This window comes from Pelmatolapia mariae, linkage group LG3_W, assembly GCF_036321145.2.
Source record: "Pelmatolapia mariae isolate MD_Pm_ZW linkage group LG3_W, Pm_UMD_F_2, whole genome shotgun sequence".
Classification (NCBI taxonomy): Eukaryota; Metazoa; Chordata; class Actinopteri; order Cichliformes; family Cichlidae; genus Pelmatolapia; species Pelmatolapia mariae.
The window spans coordinates 76,240,166-76,262,338 of NC_086229.1; the positions used below are offsets into that span (position 1 = coordinate 76,240,166).

The 22,173-nt window shown below is 39.9% G+C and overlaps 1 protein-coding gene across 1 annotated transcript; it reads right to left on the reverse strand.

Annotated features, from left to right (window-relative positions):
• Positions 1-5,378: 5,378 nt before the first annotated feature.
• Positions 5,379-14,314, reverse strand: LOC134623986 (uncharacterized). The gene is made up of 11 exons (XM_063468984.1): positions 14,149-14,314; positions 13,590-14,000; positions 9,463-9,794; positions 8,151-8,349; positions 7,554-7,673; positions 7,379-7,394; positions 7,208-7,299; positions 6,912-6,974; positions 6,710-6,769; positions 5,630-5,692; positions 5,379-5,386 (listed from the first exon to the last, which is right to left on the reverse strand). Exons 1-11 carry the CDS (start codon positions 14,210-14,212, stop codon positions 5,379-5,381), a joined length of 1,428 nt encoding a protein of 475 aa, XP_063325054.1. The 5' UTR covers positions 14,213-14,314.
• Between the last annotated feature and the right edge of the window lie 7,859 nt (positions 14,315-22,173).

A 22,173-nucleotide genomic window follows, 5' to 3' on the forward strand; every position in this document is an offset into this window, starting at 1 on the left:
TGCTCTCCATTTAGAAGTACTTTGAGTTCATGTATGTACACATTCCTACTATTATTAATTACTAATTATTGAAGAAAGAAAGGTCGCAGTGGATATTTGTGCCCAGAGCTCTGCGAGTTGATGATCCAGTCATGGCCTTTGATGATGTTGAGCCATCACTCGCTGTCCTGTGCTTGTCCCACATGTGGCTTTCTAGAGGAACAAACCACAGCTGGGTGCGAAAACATCGTCAGTATAAACTGTGAGGTGCAGCTCTGCATTATTTGTCTGTTTTTAAAATATTATTACTCTTCCATTCAGAAGCAGACCTGGACAGGTCACCACTGTGTCACATGACTAACTCACAGAGACACACAAACATTCAAAAACAACGGCACAGGAGTTTTACTTTGTTTGTTAGAATAGAACAGAACAGAATTATTGTCATTGCACATGTCACAAATAAAAGGCAACAAAATGCAGTATTGTTGTTGTTTTGTAGTATCTTATAATACACTATGTAAGTTTTGGTATTATTTCCCAACATGTACTGTGTAACTTTTATGAATTTATGAAGATATTGAATTTAACTGCAGTGAAACCCTAAACTCAGAGATCCTGGTCTAACCCTACAGATCTCCTCTGGAACCAAACTTTATTTTTTACTTGTTTGTGAAAACTCAAACACAAATTAATCTATGATAAGGAATAATAATACATATATATTTGAACTTTAGTCAATTTAATTCATCAGTGTTGTAGTGTTTACATGTTTTTAAACTGATGCATCAAGAAACAATACAAGAAAAGACCTACTCACACATATTCAGTGAAATTGATCAGGAGCTGCAGCTACGTCAAACTGACCCAATCTGATTTCATAATTTTTCTGTCTCTCTCGTTCCTTTCCATCAGATGAACGTGTCTAACATTACCTGCTTCACACTGCCTGACCTGATGAGAGAGGCTGCACGTGCGCATTGATGCACAACTTTGGTTTTTATCAGCGTGCTGTATAATATCAAACAAAACTGGAAAAATGAGCACACAGAAAAACATATTTGTTCTGTCTGGTCTGTTTCCTAGACCTGTGATGATAAAGGATAAAGATTTCACCTTCAGAATCTGTCATTAAGGACAGTCTGTTACAGAAGCAGAAAAATCCCTGTCTGTTGGACATATAGCTGTAACTGTGCCCAAATTTAAAGCCCCTTGACTCCAATCTTTAAATTTAACAAGACTTCAAATTTAGACATTTGGCTTGAGGTGGGATGTTCCAGCTGAAAATTTAGACTTCTGACATCAGTTTGAATAGATCACTGTTCTGTTCGGTAGCCAGGGGTTTTCTGAGCTTCCTGCTCGAAAATGAAATGCCCAAAATAAACTAATTATAAACTTTCTCAAAAAGGAAGATTTTAAGTCTAATTTTCAGGTTTGGCCACATTTCATTGACTTATTTTATTAGTCAGGTCAGGTCAGGTCAGTTTTATTTGTCAATTTCTTCAAATGTACTTGCCATACAAAGGAATTGAAATTACGTTTCACACTGTCCCATGCGTAGACATTGACAACATTAAAGTGCAGATGCACGACATTTAGGTAACATACAGGATATAACAAGACAAGACAAGACCTAACATATAATAAATAATAAAGTGTTCCACAGTGCGCCCTGGAAAGTAGTGTACTAGTCTACTTGAGGTAGTCCCAGGTTGTGGTTGGTAAGGGTTTTTGTTTTAATGCAGCATAAGACTGTAGCAGCAGTAATAGTAATATAAATAATATAAATAGTGCTAAAAAAAATACTAAAAATATATAGCAGCAGGTGTGTGCAATTGCAATGCAGAGGTAGTTGTTTCCAGTCAGGAGTGTTTTCCAGTTCTTGGTTCAGAGAGTGTTTCCTTGTTGGGGAGTGGGGGTGGGAGGGGGGGGTAGAGTCCAGTCTGTCTTCCTATACTTCTGCCAATCTGGTGGTTCTGCTGGCTGGGAGCCGGGAGGGGAGAGAGTTCAGCAGTCTCACAGCCTGGTGGATGAAGCTGTTGGTGAGCCTGGTAGTGCGGGAGCGGAGACTTCTGTATCTTTTTCCAGAGGGCAGGAGGCTGAACAGACAGTGCGCGGGGTGGGTTGCATCGTTGACAATTGTGATGGCTTTGCGGGTGAGGCGGGTGGTGTAGATGTCTTGCAGGGAGGGGAGTGGTACACCAACTATCCTCTCAGCTGTTCTCACAATGCGTTGTAGAGCTTTCCTGTTATAGTCAGTGCAGCTACCGCCCCACACAGTGATGCAGCTGGAAAGAATGCTTTCAATGGTTCCTCTGTAGAATGTGGTCAGGATGGGTGGTGGAGCACTTGCCCGCTTGAGTTTGCGCAGGAAGTAGAGGCGCTGTTGTGCTTTCTTGGCCAGTGATGCTGTGTTGGTGGTCCAGGAGAGGTCCTCACTGATGTGGTCAATGGGGGGTGACAGGTGTGGCCTCTCTGGAAGTTGACAATAACCCCCTTGGTCTTGCTGACATTTAGCAGGAGGTTGTTGTCTCTGCACCACGTGGTCAGGAGCTCAACCTCTTTCCTGTAGTGGGTCTCATCGCCCTTGGTGATGAGCCCCACCAGCGTTGTGTCGTCCGCAAACTTCACAAGGTGGTTGGAGCTGTAGGTTGTTGTGCAGTCATGTGTCAGCAGTGTGAAGAGCAGAGGACTGAGCACACAGCCTTGTGGAGCCCCCGTGCTCAGGGTGATGCTGTTTGAGACCTTGTTGCCCACACGCACCGCTTGAGGCCTCTGGCTGAGGAAATCCAGCAGCCAGTTGCAGAGGGAGGTGCTGAGGCCCAGTCTGTCCAGTTTACAGATGAGTTGTTGTGGTATTATGGTGTTGAATGCTGAGCTGAGTCCATGAACAGCATTCTCACATATGAGTCTTTCTTGTCCAGATGAGTTAGGGCTGGGTGGAGGGCAGAGCAGATTGCATCCTCTGTGGATCGTTTCGCTCTGTATGCGAACTGGTATGGGTCCAGGGTGGGAGGCAGGGTGGATTTGATGTGTGACATGACTAGTCGTTCAAAGCACTTCATAATAATGGGTGTCAGTGCCACGGGGCGGTAGTCGTTGAAACAGGCTGGGGATGGTTTCTTTGGCACAGGTATGATGGTGGCAGTCTTGAAGCATGATGGGACAGTGGCTTGCCTCAGGGAGATGTTAAAGATGTCTGTGAAGACATCCTTCAGCTCCTCTGCGCAGTCTTTCAGCACACTACCAGGGATGTTATCTGGACCCGCTGCTTTCCGGGCGTTGATGGTGATGAGTGTCCTCTTCACGCTGGCAGCAGACAGGCACAGAGGCTGGTCGTGTGGAGGTGGTGGTGTTTTCTGTGGGCGTGTGTTGTTCTGTGCTTCAAATCGTGCAAAGTGATTAGTGACTGGTCTGCTATATTTTTCATCTTCAAACTGAGCATCAGGAAGAAAGGTGATTGGATGTGACATGGCTGACAGGCTGGTCTGAGTTATCTGGGTTTACCAGTAAAAGACCAGAAAGGAGAAAATCCCCAATGAGTGGCAGTTATCTGGGTGAAAATGCCTTGTTGATGTCAGGAGAATGACCAAACTACTTTAAGCCAATAGTTTCAGGTTTTGCCACTGAGCAGGGAAGCAGGACTGAATAGCTGCACTTTCTTAGCAGAAACAGGGAATTTTTTACAAGTGAAAATGGTGTGAGAAAAAAAAACAGTTAAAAAAGTGACATCAACTCCTGGTCTGATTCTCCAAATACAAAAAACATCCTTCCACAGCTTTTCCAGAAGTATTTACAAAAAGTCTCTGAGCTTTCACCTCCTCAAGATTCCTGGACATAAAGGAGAAAACGGGTAAGTAATTTTAAAAACACAAAAAGGAAGTCTTGACTTACAAGCCAGAGTGACACTGACTGTTTGTCCTACAATGATCCAGCATCAACTGAAGCTCTGCACTCTGCAGCCCAGAGGTGGAAACCCTCGTCACTGTCCCAAAACTGCACAAAGATGAGAACACCAGAACACACGCACACACGCACACACACACACACACAGATAGTGGCTGCATGACTGGCAGGACTCTTATGAACCACACTGTTTAAACAGATGATCTTGTGGTCTTTAGTCCTCGTAGCGCTGGTCTCCAGCAGCACCTTCACAAATGTTCTGCTTCTAGTGTGGAAAATGATTTTAGACATATCCAAATGTTTGACTTTTGGTTTTGTTTGTTTGTTTTTATCCTGAAATAAAGCGGGCACTTGTACGTACAGAAAGGTTTTTGAAAGAGAAAATTATGGGATTTGTGAAGCTAAATTTAATAAATATTACATGTGGTCAGATTGCTTCTTATTTGTGTGTGGATTGAAGTAATTACAATAAAATTGAAATTACTTGTCTATTTGCCTAACAATTCCTCTTATCATGCCTTGTGGCAAAGGATGAAAATAGTAGTGCACTCCAGAGTGTGAATATGGACATTACTCTTATTTTTATTGCATAAATGGACAAGAGTGTGATAATAAAGCACAACCTGTCATGCTTCCAGAACAGAAAATAACTGCACTCTGCTGGTAACACAACTTTGGCTCTGTCAAAGCATCTGCACACAGACACCATGCTAATGCTAACCTAGCCGAGAGCCAGAGTGATGTTAAAGCTGAGTGAATGCTGACCCCAGGACCTGAACTACAGAAGGTAACAAACAGAGGAGCAGTCAGGCTGCAGCCTCTGTTTCTACCTGTTCATGTTTCTACAGGGAATCACCATGAAGATCGCTTCTCTCTGTGCTTCATCTTTGCTTGGTGCTGTCGACTTTAAGGTTCATTCCTGAATACTAAGAGAAAACTCATATTTGTGTCCTTATCAGGATAAGCATTTGTGTTGGTGTGTGACTGTAACATCAAGTTTGTATTGTTAAATGGAGATTAGCTTGTGTATTTCAGGTTATTTTATGGAGTAACATATTGCATTACTGTTAATCCAATGTGTTTTTATGTAACAAGTGTAATTCATTACTTTTTTGAGTAACAACACCAACACTGATCACAACAAAGAGGGAAAATACCTCCAACATGCACAAACATTTGATCACAGAGCATGGATAAATATATTTTATTTACTTTTTAAATCACCAGTAGACGTTATTTTTGACCTTATAAACAACTTTTTTTAGTTTAATTTAGTTTTCATAGAAAGGTGGTCCTTACAGAGACTACAAACATCGTCTCTGCTTGCCGTACAAGTCACAGGACGCCACCGATACTATATCTATGTCATATTATTATTTAATGTCATCTTAACAAAAGTGACAAAAAACTGAGTGTGTCTGATATTTGGGCAGCAGAGGAGCAACAGTGGATTCATAAAATGCTTCTTTTTGGCTTTGCTGCTGCAGCTCTCCTCACTGACCTGTAAGACAAACACACAAAGAACACAAATGTCCAAGTTTCAGGATGTTAGTCATTTAATAACTTGAAGAATAACTTATCCTGCATGGTAGCATAATTACCAGGAAAGCTTCTTAATGTGACTTCAGAATAAACTGCTGCATCAGCTGCACGACTTGATTTTCCTGTGAGTCGAAAGAAGATTTTAAAACCAGATAAACATGTTGAACAACATTCACTGGAGGTGATGGCAGACTTTGTTTACCTGCTTTTTTCTTGGCTTTTTCTTTTGGGGGGCGTTTGACCTCAGCATACATCAGACTGTCCTCTAAAAGAGAAGTCAGAGCTCAGGATACATTTGATCAGCAGGTATATGATACAAAGCTGTTGGACATGTGGATTTAGAAGTGGATTTAAACTCCTGACAAGTACAATACATTTAAAGAAATTGAAATAAAAATCAACTGTTAGCAGCGACACTTCAGCTTGTGTCTTATTTGTGTGTGTGTGAGTGGATGGAGGCTAATAAACTCTGGCCATCTGAACCTCAGATGCATCTGATACTCATTGCACTCACCTGCTGTGTTGAAATCCAGCTCTCCCAGGTACTCATTGCCAGACTGTTGAACTACTCAGTTGGTAGCATCACTAAGACCACATGACTTGTGTTGTTTACGTACTCACCTGCTAAACTAAGCAGCCTTACCTACCAAGTCTGTCTTCTTTGTCTGAGATCCATTCTGGCACATCAGCACATCTGCAGAGACTTACCTGAGAGCTGAGTCATACTAGGTTTTGGATTTATGGAGCTTTTGACACACTAACCTGTTAGCAGAACTAAATCTGTCCATGATAGAGATCTTTTGAAAAAAAATATCACCATCACTAAAGTGATTGTGAGATGAAACTGTTAAACTTTCACAACTGATCTGATGAAGAGACTGAACTCAAACCTTGGAAGAAGTTGTTTTTATTGTTCTTTACAAACATTCTGACCTGCTGTGTTTTCTGAATCATTAAATCATTAAAATTAATTAATTAATCATTAAATCTGTTCACACAGTGTGTCCATGTTTGAGTCATTTGAACGACAACAATAACACACATCAAGAGTATCAGGCTAAATAAATACCAGACTTAATGACTAACCCAAAAAAGCCTAACTGACTGCAACACTTCTTGTGTACGATAAAACAGAGAAGGAGCAAGAAACAATAATATAACATGTATTTCAGAATTGGCACAAACACATGAAAAACAAAAAGCAATTTAATTTGGGGACATACAGATGGATCATAGTGTATATAAAGCAGACAAAATAACACAAAAATCTCTGTGACTGTACCTGCAGCTCTTATCTTCACTTCAGAGTAAACAGCAGTTTCATCTGGTTTATGATGCTCCCCTGTGAAGATGATCAGATGAATCCACATTTGACAATCATACTTTTTGAAAGATTTCTAAAATGTTTCTAAACCATGTTTTTGTTGAGTGTTTTAGTTATTTATTTATTTATTGTTTACATTGTGTGTCATTTGTGTACTCACTCTTCTTTCCAAAGGTTTTAATCTCAATAACAGAGTAGGTGACATCTCGGTGTTCATCTGTTCCTGAAATGAACATATTTTTAGTTGCAGGACGAAACATTTGTGGATTCTTTCAGTCGAGTTAAAGAAACATTCAGGTTTGTAAAATCCTGTTTATGTCTGATTTTATGTGCATGTGTCAGTGTTCTTTGAAAAACTGCTGACCACAAACTGAACTTAAGAACTGTTTGTGCTAATGAGGACTGAATGAAAAGTCAATATTAATAATGATAATAAAGATCAGTTTAAGTGCTGACCATGTTGAAGAGAGCCGTACACATGAGTTTCATTCTGGTTGACTCCATGATTTGTGGAGGAGCCCGGACTGTGACTCTCAGACTGGATCGACCTAAAACATGAAATAAACACAATAAACTCAAAAGTAACTGATGTTTGTTTAAAATAATAATAAAAAGTATTTTACCAACCTGGTGAAGCATGAATCTGTGAAAGAGACAAATGTTATTACACATGTTTGTCATGTATAAATTGTTCCACTGATATTTTGTGTCATGAGATCAGAATACATGTATATGTGTGAATAATTAAAGTGTATGTAGTAAATAAACTCTCTAATACAGCATGAAAAGAAGAGGCTCTTACACTTGGACTGTCTGCAGCGATACAACAAGAGCAGGAGAATAATAATGAGAGAGACTCCACAAACCAGTCCAACCATCAACCACACAGGAGATGAAGAGCTGTCAGCTCCTGACACAGTTACTGTAACAACAAATAATAACTGACTGTTAATAAACTATAATTATACAGAAAATTTCAAAACTTCTGCTTATCAGGGTCAGCAGGGGTGGGGGTGGAGCCTATGCCGGCTGTCATAGGGTGAGAGGCAGGATACACCCTGGACAGGTTGACAGTTTACCACTCGGTTAACGCATAGAGATAGACAACCATTCACACTCACATTCACACCTATGGGCAATTTAGAGTTACCAACTAACCTAACCCCACTAACTGCATGTGTTTGGACTGTGGAAGGAAGGCAGAGTACCTGGAGAAAAAAAACACGGGGGAGAACATACAAACTCCACACAGAAAGACCCTGGCAGGGTTTATTTAAACTCAGGATCTTCTTGCTGTGAGACAACAGTGATAACCACTGTGCCGCACAATTTTTAAAATATATTTTTATAAAATCAAAATCATTTAGAAAAATCCATCAAATGTTTTGATCCTGCTCACCTTTAACTGACATCCAGCTCTGTGCTGACTCTCTTCCTGAGTACTGACACTTGTAGAAACCTTCATCAGACTTTGACACTGCAGAGATCTTCAGCTCCCCTCGGGTATCATTTTGAATAAGTTTGTCATTGTGATAGAAAAACACATTGGAAAGTATTTTTTGTGTTTTCAAACTGCAGCTCAGACTAACAGAAGCTCCCTCAGTCACAGGATGAACAGGACTCACCAGGATAGGATCATTACCATCATCTGTGACACAATCACACATAATTGTTTCAGTGACATCAGCTGGTGAGGACTCTTAGACAAAGCTGAGACATAATAACAAGGATGGATTACAGAAATGGTGATTATGATGAAGATCTGATCTTGTATTTAAAAACTAGTGTATGTGTCCTATTTTTACCAAATAATTTCTATAGTACTTGTTTTGAATTGTGATCTACAACATGAAAAGTTCATCTCTTAAGGTCTCGGTTATTGTTTTTATGTAACAGGAATGAAGCACAACAAATGCTACATTAATGTAAGTCACAGTAGTGCCACACAGCTCCTCAGTAAAGCTGCTAAACCCAGAAAGGTCACATGTGAACACAAAAACTTCACTCAACCAAACCTCATTACAATAAGGAAAAATATGAGACTAAGTTCTCTTTAGAAACTGTGATGATGATGATGATGATGAGTTGTTCGCTTTAGAGAGGATGAGAACAGGATATTACAGGATGTTGATGTGCGACAGATTTTTAGTTTTTAAAAACTGAACAAATCTATAAAGAAAAAAACAAACAAACATTTAAAGTATTTCAAATTCCAGTTACTGCAAAGCTGAAAAGGTTTCTACTCCACAATCTGAAATGCACAAGTTTAACAAGCATCTGACTAAATTAGATGATTATATTCATGTTTACATGTGAGTGCTGTAGTAGTGACGTGTGGTTTCAGCACAGCTGCAAGAGGAGAGGTGGGGCAGAGTAGTTCATGGAGCTATGCACAGTGCAAGTGGCTCTGCACTGAGGAGAACTCACACACAGCATAACCTTTGACACCTGCACCTTTTTACATGATTATCTTTAGGAATAACACTTTGATGACAGAGTTGTTGAGATTTTTAGTGGTTTGAATACAAAAGATAAAGTATAAGAACCTTTTTTGCTCTCTGCAAATTTTGACAAACTGGATTATGAAAAGATCGAGTGAAATGAGACCAACAACAAAGAATGTTTTGATACTTTGGTGCTAAAATTTTTGTTTCTTTTGCCACATAAAATTACTTCACATACAGCAAAGCTGAGACAAATGTTCATGTGACGTCTAAATCATTCAGATCCAAGAAGTAAATGTATAATAACATACTCTGTACAGTGATGTTGACTGCACTGCTGAACTCTCCTGATCCAGACTCACACCAGTACACTGCAGTATCTGACTTTGATGTGTTGATGTTACATGTGGATCCAGTCATTCTCCTACAGTCAGAGAGTCGGCCGTCCTCAGAGAACTTCCTCACTCTCCACTCAGTGAAGTTTCCCTCACAGGTCAGTGAGACAGAGTCAGAGGTGAAGTGTTGCACTCTGTCAGGACTCACTGTGAGAGACGCTGCTGAATGAACATCTGGAAACAACATGCAGTGAAGAGACAAAGCTCACAGATGTTAGGATTCAAAATATCACAGTGAAAATTTTCATTTGTTCAAATCTTTTTTTTTTCTGAAGATGCAGTGTTTGCTGGGTCAGACTCTAATTCTTTATTTTGAAAACTTTATTATCTTCACTGCAGACTGTAGCTCCAGAATTAAGAGAGAAACCAAACCAAAAAACACATAAGATAAATATTAAACACAGACACACACACACACACAAAAAAACATGTAAACAGTTCATTTTCCTAAAAAAACACAGCTGTACCAACGTCTCAACAGTATTGGTACTAAATATTGTCACAGTTCTGGGTCATTTTGACCCAGCATTTTCTGTTTCTTATATTTTGGTGTTTTTCTGTATTATGATTTATGTTCTGATTCTTTAGTTGTGCTGTTTTGATTATTATTATTCTACATTTAGTTCAGTGTCAAGTCTGCGTCTTTGTAAATTGTTTCTTGTTTCCTGTTTTACTTTGAAGGTTCATGTCTGATGTCAGTTTGTTCAGTTTTACTCCCCCCCAAGAGGGAGACACAGCTAATCTCTCCCAGCTGTGTCTCCCTCCTGTTTCACATTCCCTGATTACTCCCCTGTGTATATAAGCCCTGTGTTTGCTTTTGCTCTCTGTTGTGTCGTTAATGTTTCCTACCCTCTTTAAGCTGTGTATTTGTGTTATACGCGTGTTTAGTTTCTCTGTTCAGAGTTTTGTTTTTGTGAGTTCATTTATGAGGAGTTTTTTACCCAGCAATAAAGCTGTGTTTTGAGAGTCTCTGAGAGTCCTGCATTTTGGGTCCTTTTTCCTTCCTGCCTGCCACACAGCCTATCATGACAAAATTGTTTTCTTGTTAAACCAACAATAACTTCATAATTCTATAAATGAGATTTGTTTATACAAATCTTGACAGCACTCAACTCTGGCTGGCACACCAGTAAACCAGGACTTACTGGTTTGACTACCATCTCTGACAAAGATTAATAAATATCGTTCTGCTATTTACACTGTCAAAAGCTTTCCATTTCTCATAAATGATTAAAGCTAATTTATAGATTTTGTCTGTGTAGATATGATCTAGCTTTGACCTTGTTTTGACCATGTTCGATTACAGAATCAAGAAGATTTGTGTTTCCACTCAGGACAAGAGGAAAGTGCATCTGCAGGCCTGGGTGTGTTCATTCGCTCTCCAACCTTTCACCTCACAAAGATCAGAACAAGGTCAGCATTTGCTCAGAATAGGTTAATTAGATAAGTATAATTCAGGTGATTTGATTATTATTTTGCAACCATCATTCTGCTTTTGCTTTCCTCTTGGTAAATTATTTTAATAAAATATCCAACAAAGAAAGTCTAAAATGCGGGCATTCCTCCGTGTTGTGACAAAGTAAAGCTATAAATCAGCGTGTAAATCCTCTTTTGTATAAATATCACTTAGACGTTACTCCAACCATTTAAACATATCAGACCCTTAGTGACTTTAAAAACTAAGCCCTAAGTAAAACTCACTTAGTTAGCAAGTCCACTGATTTAGAGGAGCATGGCTGTTAACGGCTGTGGCTGGTAGGACTGGACCTACAAAGCTATTCATACTTCTGTTTTTTAGAGAAGGGTAGACACCCAAAGGGCTTCAGTTACAAAGAGAGCTGAGCTAGACTTCCTGTATTGGGGTGCTGATTCAGTAAGTCTACACTGCTTTATAGTGGAGTTAATAGACATACATAATATATCAGTATACGGTTTTCTCAAACTTTTCATATTATACTGGCTAAGGTTATAGGCATATAATTACCATGGCATACAGTTCAAAAAATTTGCTGTAATGTTTGTCATAATTTTGTGATATTGTCTGTTTCACAGATTCCTTCTACAGTGCATGAGATATTTTGCAGCAGCAGGACCAAAACTAAAAACCACTGAAGTACAGTGGTTCCTCGCTATAACGCGGTTCACCTTTTGTGGCCTCGCTGTTTCGCGGATTTTTTTTTTTTGTGTGTGTGCAATTTTCCATGGTTTTTTACAGTGCATTGTGTTCTGCATCCTGATTGGCTGTAGACCATTGTCAAGCAGTCTCGTGCCGTGTCTCCTGTACAGTACAGAATGCGTTCAGCTTGTCAAATTTACATAAATCTTGTATGTTTTCTCCCCAACAAACACAACAATGTCAACAAAACATTTTGCACCATCACAGGCAGGTGCCTATGGTTTCATTTTATAATACTGGACTTATTTTTTTACGAAGGTTTGAACTTTGAGAGTGTTTAACCCTTTAAAGCCGGTCGGAGCGGGCACGCTCCATTTTGCGTAACTATTTTTAAATCCCTGTAGAACCGGAACCACGTAAGCTAGCGCAATAATTTTTTTTGCATATGAAACCGGAGGAGTTGTACTTACATCTTATGCCATCAGCTTGTCCTAGGTCACGGTTTTCTTCCACATATAGCTTTGCAAAAACTGCATAAAAAGCACTTGCAGCAATAAAAACATAATATTCCAGAAACACGCTTTGCCGATCCGATCAGCTGTTCATAACACTTCCTACGTTGGAATAGACGTCAGCGCGAACTATTGCATGTCCACCATTACCTGCCCGAAACCGGAAGTGACGTCATTTCGTGGAAAATGTAGGGTTTTTTCACCTTCGGGGCCTTATAAGCCTATACTGGTGTTTTTAAAGTCATGTTTGACTTCATGCTTTTCTGAATAAATTCTGGGATGCTTACAACTCAAATTGCACTGCTGAAAATAGTTTATTTTTATGCATATGCTTTCTTTTTTTTGCAAATTTGCACTATAATATTTATTTTTGTTTTTCCTGCAGTACATAAAAATTGGGGTATCTCAGAAATAAAACTCTAAAGACACTCCAAATACATTTCCTGTTGTTGGAAACTTTTTTGTGCAACTTTTTTGTATTTACAGTTTTGAGGGATAAACCTCAAATTTCTCTAACTAGAAATATATGTAAAAAACAAAACAAAAACGATTTTCAATTTTTTTGCAGTTTATTCCACTTTTTTGCAATTTATGTAGTTACTATGGACTTAATGCATACATATTATTAACCTTTGGGCTATAACGGTTGTATTGATAGCAACTTGAAATGCACCCAAAAATGGCACTACAGCATGTAAAAATATAAAGATAAGCTCTGGTGGACTTGGTTCTATGGTAGGTCTTAAAGGGTTAAACAAGAGAGAAAAGTGTGAATATGTTCATGCCTGTCTGAGAAAAGTGTATAAAGTGTCTAGTGAAGAGTTTTACAGACTTAAAACATCTATAATAATTTTAAAAGATAAAGTTGGCCACTTCACAGATTTCACCTATGGCGGGTTATTTTTAGAACGTAACTACCGCAATAAACGAGGGACCAGAGTAAATGAACAATAGCAGCTGTTATTTATGACGTCTTCTTCTAGCGTCCATCTGTAGTCAGTGTTTTTCTTGTATTTGTCAGAGCTGTTAACCTGCCTGCTGACATCTTTGTTTCTTTATTAAATATATTTGACTTTTTTTATCTGAACTCCTACCTGAGCACTAAAAAAAAGAGTCTTAACTGTGTAAATCCTGTCTGTCCACTAAGTAAAAATAATCAGTACAAACAGTAACATGAGTTTAGAAATCAAAGTAAAAGTATCGAAAGACAAAACATTTAAAATCTCATAAATGTCTTTTGTTTTTCATGTTATCACATTAAATAAAAACTAAAAAGGAAAAAAGGAAACAAGGAAATTCAGTTTGGTTTGATCACAGAGAGAAAGGAAAATATTCACTTCAGTTCTTCTTTTGGGGAGTTTTAATGTACACAGACATCAATGGCATTGTCATGGAGATGAGATTTTAATGGTCTAAATCTTGGTGAATAAAAATGATGACCTAACATGAGCTTATTGAAAGGACAGAGAGAAACAAACTGACCTGCAGACCAGACAAACTTTGGTTGACTGTGATCAGTGTGATACTCTGGGTCTCCTCTTCCAGCTCTGCACACATATCCTGCTGTGTGTGTCTGTCCATGAATGATGTAGGAGTCCTGTGCAGTCCCACTGCCATCAGGTAGCAGCTCATAACTGGAGGATTTCTCTGATAGATCAGGAACAGCTTTATACCAGTAGAAGCTCCATCCTGCAGACGGATGTTCAACCTCACAGTTCAGAGTTACTGAGGCTCCAGGACTCAGCCATGATGGAGACACAGTGAGGACAGGACGGGGTTTATCTGTTCAACAAAGATTTTCTCTCAGTGAACATGTAGTACAGTCTCTGAACAGTGAGCTCAGTTTATACAAAGAATAATAATCTCAGTCTATATGAACAGAAACACATTTTACAAAGTGTTCAAACATCTTAAAGGAAATATGACTTACTGTCAGAAACTGTCAGTGTGACTGAATCACTCCACTCTGTTGTGTTATGCTGTGAACTTTTCATTCTGCCCTTACAGCGATAGTTTCCACTGTTGGATGATGAAGCAGATCTAATCCTGTATTCATTTTGATTTGGAGGTTTTATGGTGCTGTTTGTTTCCCACTCATAATCCCACTCAGTGTCTCCTCCATGGATCTCACATCTGACAGTGATCGTCTCTCCTCTGTATATCAACCAAAAATCCAGTTAAAACACATCACATCAAAGTTATAAACTGATTTGCTTGTTATTGACTAGAATAAGTATTTGATTACCTATGGACCAGTAAGAATTCCAGCGCCTCCAGACAGATGTGGCATATAGCTCATTATGAGTGTAAAGGTCCACAGAATCATTTTTTTGTTCCAATTTTTTGCAGTCCTGTCTTAAGTTTGCCAGTGAACATCTTAATGATTCAGAGAAGGATTGGGGGAATGTGCAGTTTTCCAGTCAAACTGAAATCATATCTTTCATATCAACTAGACACGCTGTGTTTGGATATAAAGAAATCCTGAGTGTGACCCAAAGAACAACACGTCAAGCAGACAGGTGGAAACATTATGCTTTGGGTACAGGACAACTTTGCTGCACCAACGGTCCAGGTCATATACTGTACACAAACCCTTCATCTAGCCAGAACACTGAAGTCGTGGACAGGTCTTGCTGAATCACACTGACCCAAAACATACCACCAATTCAACAAAGGAGTGGCTAAAGTAGAAGCACATTAAGGTCATGGGGTGGCCTAGCCAGGCTCCAGACTTCAGTCCTACAGAAATCCTGAGGAGGGAACTGAAGCTTCAAGTTCCCAAGCAGCAGCCAAGAAACCCAAAGGATTTAACAAACAAACCCAAACAGTCCTGACCCGCGACAATATGAAACAGGAAAGTACCGCCGTGTAATCCATTTATTTCACCAAAGTAACTGTATTCTAAATACCACCTTTTTAAACGGTAACTGTAACGGAATACAGTTACTCATATTTTGTATTCTAAATACGTAACGGCGGTACATGTATTCCGTTACTCCCCAACACTGTGTGTGTCACAATTAAATCTCTAAGATTATGTAAATATTTGAGCGGAGATGAGGCTAAACTAACGTTCAGACTCAAAAACTGAACTAATTTATTTTAAAGTGACAGTCTGATTGTAATCTGATTACTTTTCATGTTGAGATTTATTAACAGATTGAGGTTCGGTCATTAAATTAAACAGATATTAAAAACTGGTAAACAGATAAATATAAAAATCAATTCAGATACTTACATTCGGCATTTTCATAGATGACTGTACAGGGCGCTAAAAGTTGAATAAAATCTCATCAGACATTATACAGCTAATAAAATCAATTTTAAAAAAATTTAACTTTTTTTAAGACAATTTTTTAGATGAAACAATGATCACAACATTGGTGTGCTCCTATTTGCCAAACAGGCTCTAAACACAATAACTAAAACAACTGTAACACATTTTTCTTAAACAATCACAAAATATCACAAGTCTGCTTTGTTCCAGCTCTCTCTCAGGTTAAAGCAGTGACACTGTAATTCTCACAAATCAGAAACATTTTCATTAATCGGTGCCATTCAAACAATTCTGTTATGTGCAGGCTGTGTGCAGGCAGGAATAGGACCCAAAGTGCAGACAGTCGGAGACAAAAGGTGAACTTAAATACAGCTTTAATGCTGAACTCCAAAAAGTAACAAAACTGAGACTCCCAGGGTAAACTTATACAGACAGAACACACAGCTAGATAAGGGTAGATCGCGACACCGACAAACTGAAACACAGGGCTTAAATACATAGAGGGAGCAACCAGGGAATGGGCAACAGGAGGGAAACACAGCTGGGGCAAATCAGGCCTAACGAGACAAAGGAAGCAAAACCAGACGCATTTACATGAGACACGGACTTTCCAAGTAAAACAGGAAACATAACACAGACTGAGTTTACAGACACAGACTCACAGGCAGGCACTACAGAGGGAACAGAGATGTGGGACCAGGGCAGGCACAGACACTGACTGGAGACTGGACACGGGGATATAGCAACTAAGGATTACACAGAGACATAAACCATAAGACAGAACTCTAACAAAGAAACCAAAGACTAGAAATGATAAATAATATAATAAACTCAAAACCCTGGGTCAACGACCCAGGCATCCTAACTAATTCTTACAGAAAAAGCCCATCATGCAGACCAAAGGGTACCACATCGTCACATCCAGCCTGCTGCACTCTGATCCACAGATAATCAAACAGTTTTACATTACATGAAAAGAGAAGTTGTGTTTAACATAGATACAACAAGAGTTTTTTTTAACAGGTTTCCTCTTCTGATTGGTCTCTCTGTGCTTTGTTACTAAACAGTTTCACCCCGGTTCTTTTTTTATTCCTCGGGCATCCAGAGACGGCACCGGACTCAGTAGTCATTTCACAAAACCTTTATTCATCTTCATTCATCTTCAGTTAAGCATGCATCTGCTAGAAGGGCAGACGTGCAAGGCCGGTGTCCCTCTGCAAATCTTCTACTCCTTTGTTTGTTACAGTCAGCTTTATAGAAGCGACCCCATCATAAAACCCCCATGATGTGCTGCAAACTCTGTGTTTGTGTGTGTATGCGCAAGCACGTGAGTGCCTGTATGTGCGCGTAACTGTGTGTATGTGTGAGTGCACGTGAGTGAGTGTGCATGTAGGTGTGGGTGCGTCGTAACAGTCAAAGCACTGTGTGTGTGTCTCTGTGTATGTGACTTCCTGCGGGTCATAAAATCTCCTCACTCAATCTACACCAAATTCCTCTACACAACATAGAAAACAGAGTTAACATATTACAAACACTGAGACCCCGACTCTGCATCCACTGGGCCATTGGCCTCTTGTTGTCTTACATTTACATTTACATTTAAGGTGGAGAGTCTCCTGCAAACCTACTTCTAAGTTATAAAAATTAGGAACTTTTATTAAAGGTACAAGCATCAGCATCAGCAACCCCCAACTGTAGCTTCCTGTCTCCTTTTATGACACCAGACCCCCAGTGTCAATAAATTCCTTTCCCTGTCCACAATTACACACACTCTCAGGCCTACAGCTAAGCCAAACTAAAACACACAGACAAATCCTTCCTTATTCCTCTGATCTAAACAAATTTAACACATCACATTATAATAATTGTTTTTTTGTACTCACAAACCCCTCTTTTGATCTGCCCCATGGCAGATCAACAATACTCTAAATCTGTTACTAAAATGTGTTCATATAAGCTTTCCCCATTTCCCAAAAGTAGCATCATGGCGTCTGCGTTTGATTTGCTCCACCGTGACCTGTGATGTCAGAATCGCTGGAGTGATTTGATGTCTGTCCTTCTATCTTCCGAGTCGGGTGATTTTCTGCTCCTCTTCTTTCTTCAACTTCCGGGGTGGACTACCCTTCAGTCATTGCATGGATCAGGGATCTATTCTGTCCCTGGGCTGGGATCCATGTAGGGGGTCTCAACCAAGTTCCCCTTTTTTTGCCAAGAGCCTTTCCGACCTCCTAGGCTCTTCCGCCACCGCACACTGGCTCCCATGTTGCCAGGTCTCGCCTTTCCTTTCAGCTGTACTGGGTGTGAGATCCTCTCCACCTCCTTGAATTCTCTGGCCCAGCTTGGGCCTGACCTCTTCTTCTTGAGCCCTTTCCGACAGACCCAATTCGCCTCTGGCACTGCATGCTCCTGGTGTCCATACTGCTTACAGAACCATAACTCCATCGCTCCACCTGTAACTGAAAAATGAATCTCCCCAGAAAACCCTCTTTTGGCACATGGACCTCACCATGTGTCAACTCCACACAATTAGAGATGCACAAGGAAGTTGCACCATCTCTCAAAAATTCCCAGGGCTTCTCCCTTGGACTAACTCTACTCCCAGCCTGTAACCATGTCATAAGAAAACATTAGCCAGTGGTTAAATGTTAAGCTTGTTCAACTCCCAGCTCAACCTGGAGCCTGTAGCCTAGAAGACAAATCTGTAAGTTAAATCAAACCTCACATTTACATCCAACTGTAGACAAGTATCATGTGCAGGTTTTCTCCAATCATTAAACCACAATTGTTGCCATAATTTGCCCCAAATCATGAATCTTCCCAATTTATTCCACATTGTAATCAGTGACTTTCCTTAAGCAATGTCACTCCACTCATTTATCACTATGAGCTCAGTAGTGGTCAGCTAATGAACCCAATATTAAACTATTCCATAAACACTGCATCTCTTATTTGTTTTCTCATGTCACTTGTCTGTTTTCTGCTGAATCCTCTACATGCACTCTTAGAAAAAAACAAACATTAGCAACACACGTGGACAATCCTGGTGGTCAGGCGCAGGTCGACAGATTCCAGAGGTGCTGTAAAAGGTCATAAAGTTAACCCTGCTGTAAAAGGAATGACACTGGTTTCAACACAGGATGTGTCTCACACTATATTCACATTTTCCCAAGAACACAGTGTAATCGCATAATCAACATATAGTCTGTAAACACAGTTTCCTTGACTCACAAACCCAGTAATCCTGCGAAGAAACATTAACCAGTTGTGTCCTGCTAGAAATCACATGATCAAACACATGATTAGCCCTCTGCTGTAGAAAAGAATGTAAATGTTAGCGCTGCGCAGGTGTATACACACTTTCCCACAGTGAACTCTGTGAGCAACACAAGCCCATGAATAACACACTGCTGGTAAATTCACAGACACAGAAAGTGGCATTTAAAAGGTAAATCGGTACAGCCAAAGCTCATGCAACCTAGGTTGCTGCTGTCATCTTTCTGCTCCTGTAAAAAGAAACACACATAGATTCATCCACCCTTTGTCATGTCCAGGTGGAGGTTAACCTTAAGTAGTGGTCAAGTCAGTCAAGTCTTGTCAGCTTTCACCAGTCCAGTCAGTTCCCCATTTTTATTTCACTCATTGTTCACTCATTCATTCATTAATTCTTTCATTCATTCATTCTTTCTTTGCTGATAGTGGAATCGATCGTCGCATTTCGTTTCCACCCTCAGCTAAATGACGTCATTTCAAAAGGAAAAAGAAGAATTTTAGATCGGATTACCTCACTGAATCCTTTTTGGGCAGGGACTCTCATTTTCTAATTGTCCCAAATAAGTGGCTTTCTCCAGAGCCCATTGTAATTTTGGAAAAACTCACTTGCAACAGTTTTCTCAACGTGGCGTATAGCGCTTTTAATTCCCATCATGCAGATCTGCTTAAAGAAAAGAGATTCCCAAACAAAACTCCCAAACAAAACTCCCAGTGCACCGTTCAAAAACAAAAAATAAAATAAAATAAATCAAAATGAACATGAAAAATAAAAATACAGAAGCCCAGTCTTAGGACTTGTCCCAGAATATTCTTCCTCTAATAGGTGAAAACACACCAAATCTAAAACTTGGTGAATAAGAAAAATGCCTCAGCCAATTAAATCCCCAAAACTTTCATCAACCAACCAACACGCTTCACACAAACGCAATATTCTTTGAAATGATCAGTTTCTTCTTTTGTCCCCAGGTGTGTGCCATGGTAAAACCTTCCCCATACATTAGAAACAAAAAACAAAACTAAAAATCTGCTAGTTTCACTCATTTAAACCCTCGCTGCAAGATTCTGTTCACCCCTGCAATCATTCAATCATATTCGCCAAAATAATACTAATTCAGTCGTCTATGTATCACTTCTCAACCCACTCAATGAACCAGACAGGATGATGGTAACAGTATTGCCTACTTAAAATTGTGTTTAATCCTCATGAGCTCCATTACATATGTGTGTGCGTTAGTAGGGTTAATGCATTTTCCATTTCTGTGTGTCCTTTTATGTACCTTCCCCCTTTTTTCTGAAACAAAACTCCGTTCACTCAAAATTTTGTTTCAGAAACATCTAAATGAAAATCTTTGTCATAGTCAGGCACAGCTAAACCCCAAATGCTTGCAGGTTACCATAGGCAACCACGCTGTGTATTATTAACCCCTTCTACAAGTACCCTCTTTGGATGTGTGCCACTTTCTGTATGATTGTGTGCTACCTCTAGTACATATCATGTGCATGCGTGGTGTTGCCTTTCTGTTTTCTCTAACAGTACTCTTGCATACCTCAGTGCTTGTCTTCCTCCCCCTTTTGTGGTGGTCTGGACACTGTCAATCCTCCACTTCAAGGCAGTCGTTTGTCTCCCCGGATTCCTTAACCCAATTTGTTTCCCCACACTGAAACAGCATTCATCTGTCCTCACCTGCTCCTTTCTCTCCATTCTCCTCTCCCACTTTGCAGTCCAATGGCAGTTCTTCATTTCAGCTTTGTCCCGTGTATTCTCCCACTGTCTCTTTCATTGCCATCTTGCTCCAAACATGGCAAATGTCAAACTCAGACAGAAGTGAGTCTCCTCAGAAGTCATTCACACACAGTGAAGTTGCAGCTTGCTGGAAACGCATCTCCATTCATCCAATCAAGATGATGGATCTTCTCTTTCTGATGTCGTTTGCCCATAGCGCTGCTGGACCTCTCTGCTCAGGACTCTGGTATTGTCTCTTGGACTGCTGTCCACTGTTGATGTTCATGCTCGTGCTTCTGGAACTGCACTCTGTGTCTTCAGGGAGAGATTAGCTTCCTTGGAGCTCACTTTTTCAGGATGAGGATGGGAAGCTGCAAAACAATTCAGCCAAAATTCGGTCTGGATGTTTCTAATGATCTTAACCTATAATTTTCTTCCGACTGCTGGCGTGGAGAATTGATCCAGGTCTGTTCCCCACCTGTAATCGACAGACTGAGAGACTTTCATTATTCACTGTAACTGCAGATATTTTAATCACTCCTAAAGCAACACATCTCTGCTTATTTTGTTTTGAACTCTACTGACTTTAAACCCCAAAAATGAAATTTTTACTTGTTCTTAACCACAAACACAAAAAATCTTCTTGATGTTGTTATTAATTATTTTCATCCACATCACTCCAAATTATGTTTTCTTTTGTGTCCAGCAGGGGAAGAAGGTGACCTGTAGTGTCACTGCTTCCCCCAGTTGGAGACAATTTCCCACTCACACTTCCACACTTTTTATTTTCTTTTTTTTCATTATTTTCTTTTTTTTTTACCCCATTGTTTTACACCCACACATTAACCTGTTAACTCATTCCTCCAACCTCATTTTCCTTTCTCCCCAACAACTCTCATGCAGTCCAATCAAATTCTCCATTCATCCTTGAATACTTGAGCACCTTTAAATGTCACTGTTAATTTTATCAATTTATTTATCATTACCTTAACACTAATCCACTGTTTAGTTTTCCTTCTTTATTTTAGTTCACTTTCTCCTACTTGATCACTTTGATTTCTTTACTTTTATTATTTCACCAACAATCAACTAATCTGCTTTGTCTCCCCTTTTGTCATCAAGGAATTCACACACACACACTCACAGGCTGGTCACTCACCCCCACCTTTCTTTCTCTCTCACATACACACACATCTCCTTCGTTCCACCTGTGAACCAGCTCCTCGAGGCTGGCTCTCACACACCTCATACTTCTCGCAGTCCCATTCAAACTTTCTGCGAGACACTTCCTCCTCTGCTGATTCAGGACAACGCCCTGATCAGCACAAAGAGCGGGTGCCGTTCGCTCTTGTACACCTCAACCAAACTAGGACAACTAGGCTCACGATCTTCAGATCGCGCCACATTTGCCTCACGAATTATTCAAACTGCGCCACGGACTCGATACCGCGGCTTTTCTTCCTCAAAAAATAAAACCAAATTCAACCCCCCAATTGACTTCACATTTTGCAACAATTCATGACACGGCCTCCTGCCGCAATTTCTACACACCACAAACACACACTTTTAGACACAAATTCTTTTTGTTACTTTAATTGACTCCCGTACTTCAGACGAGACACAGACTCTAACTGCGCTTTCACACACACTACACAGTCTACACACGCTGCAGTCAGTGGGCTAAG

Bases quoted from the DNA above. Each gene is read 5' to 3' on its own strand.
- LOC134623986 (XM_063468984.1), bottom strand. From the start codon at position 14,212: ATGAAAAGTTCACAGCATAACACAACAGAGTGGAGTGATTCAGTCACA. The intron at 7,674-8,150 runs GTGAGCAGGATC...TTGTTGTTACAG, and splicing joins GAGCTGGATGTCAGTTAAAG to TAACTGTGTCAGGAGCTGAC. The intron at 5,693-6,709 runs GTACAGTCACAG...CTTCTCTTTTAG, and splicing joins AGTGAAGATAAGAGCTGCAG to AGGACAGTCTGATGTATGCT.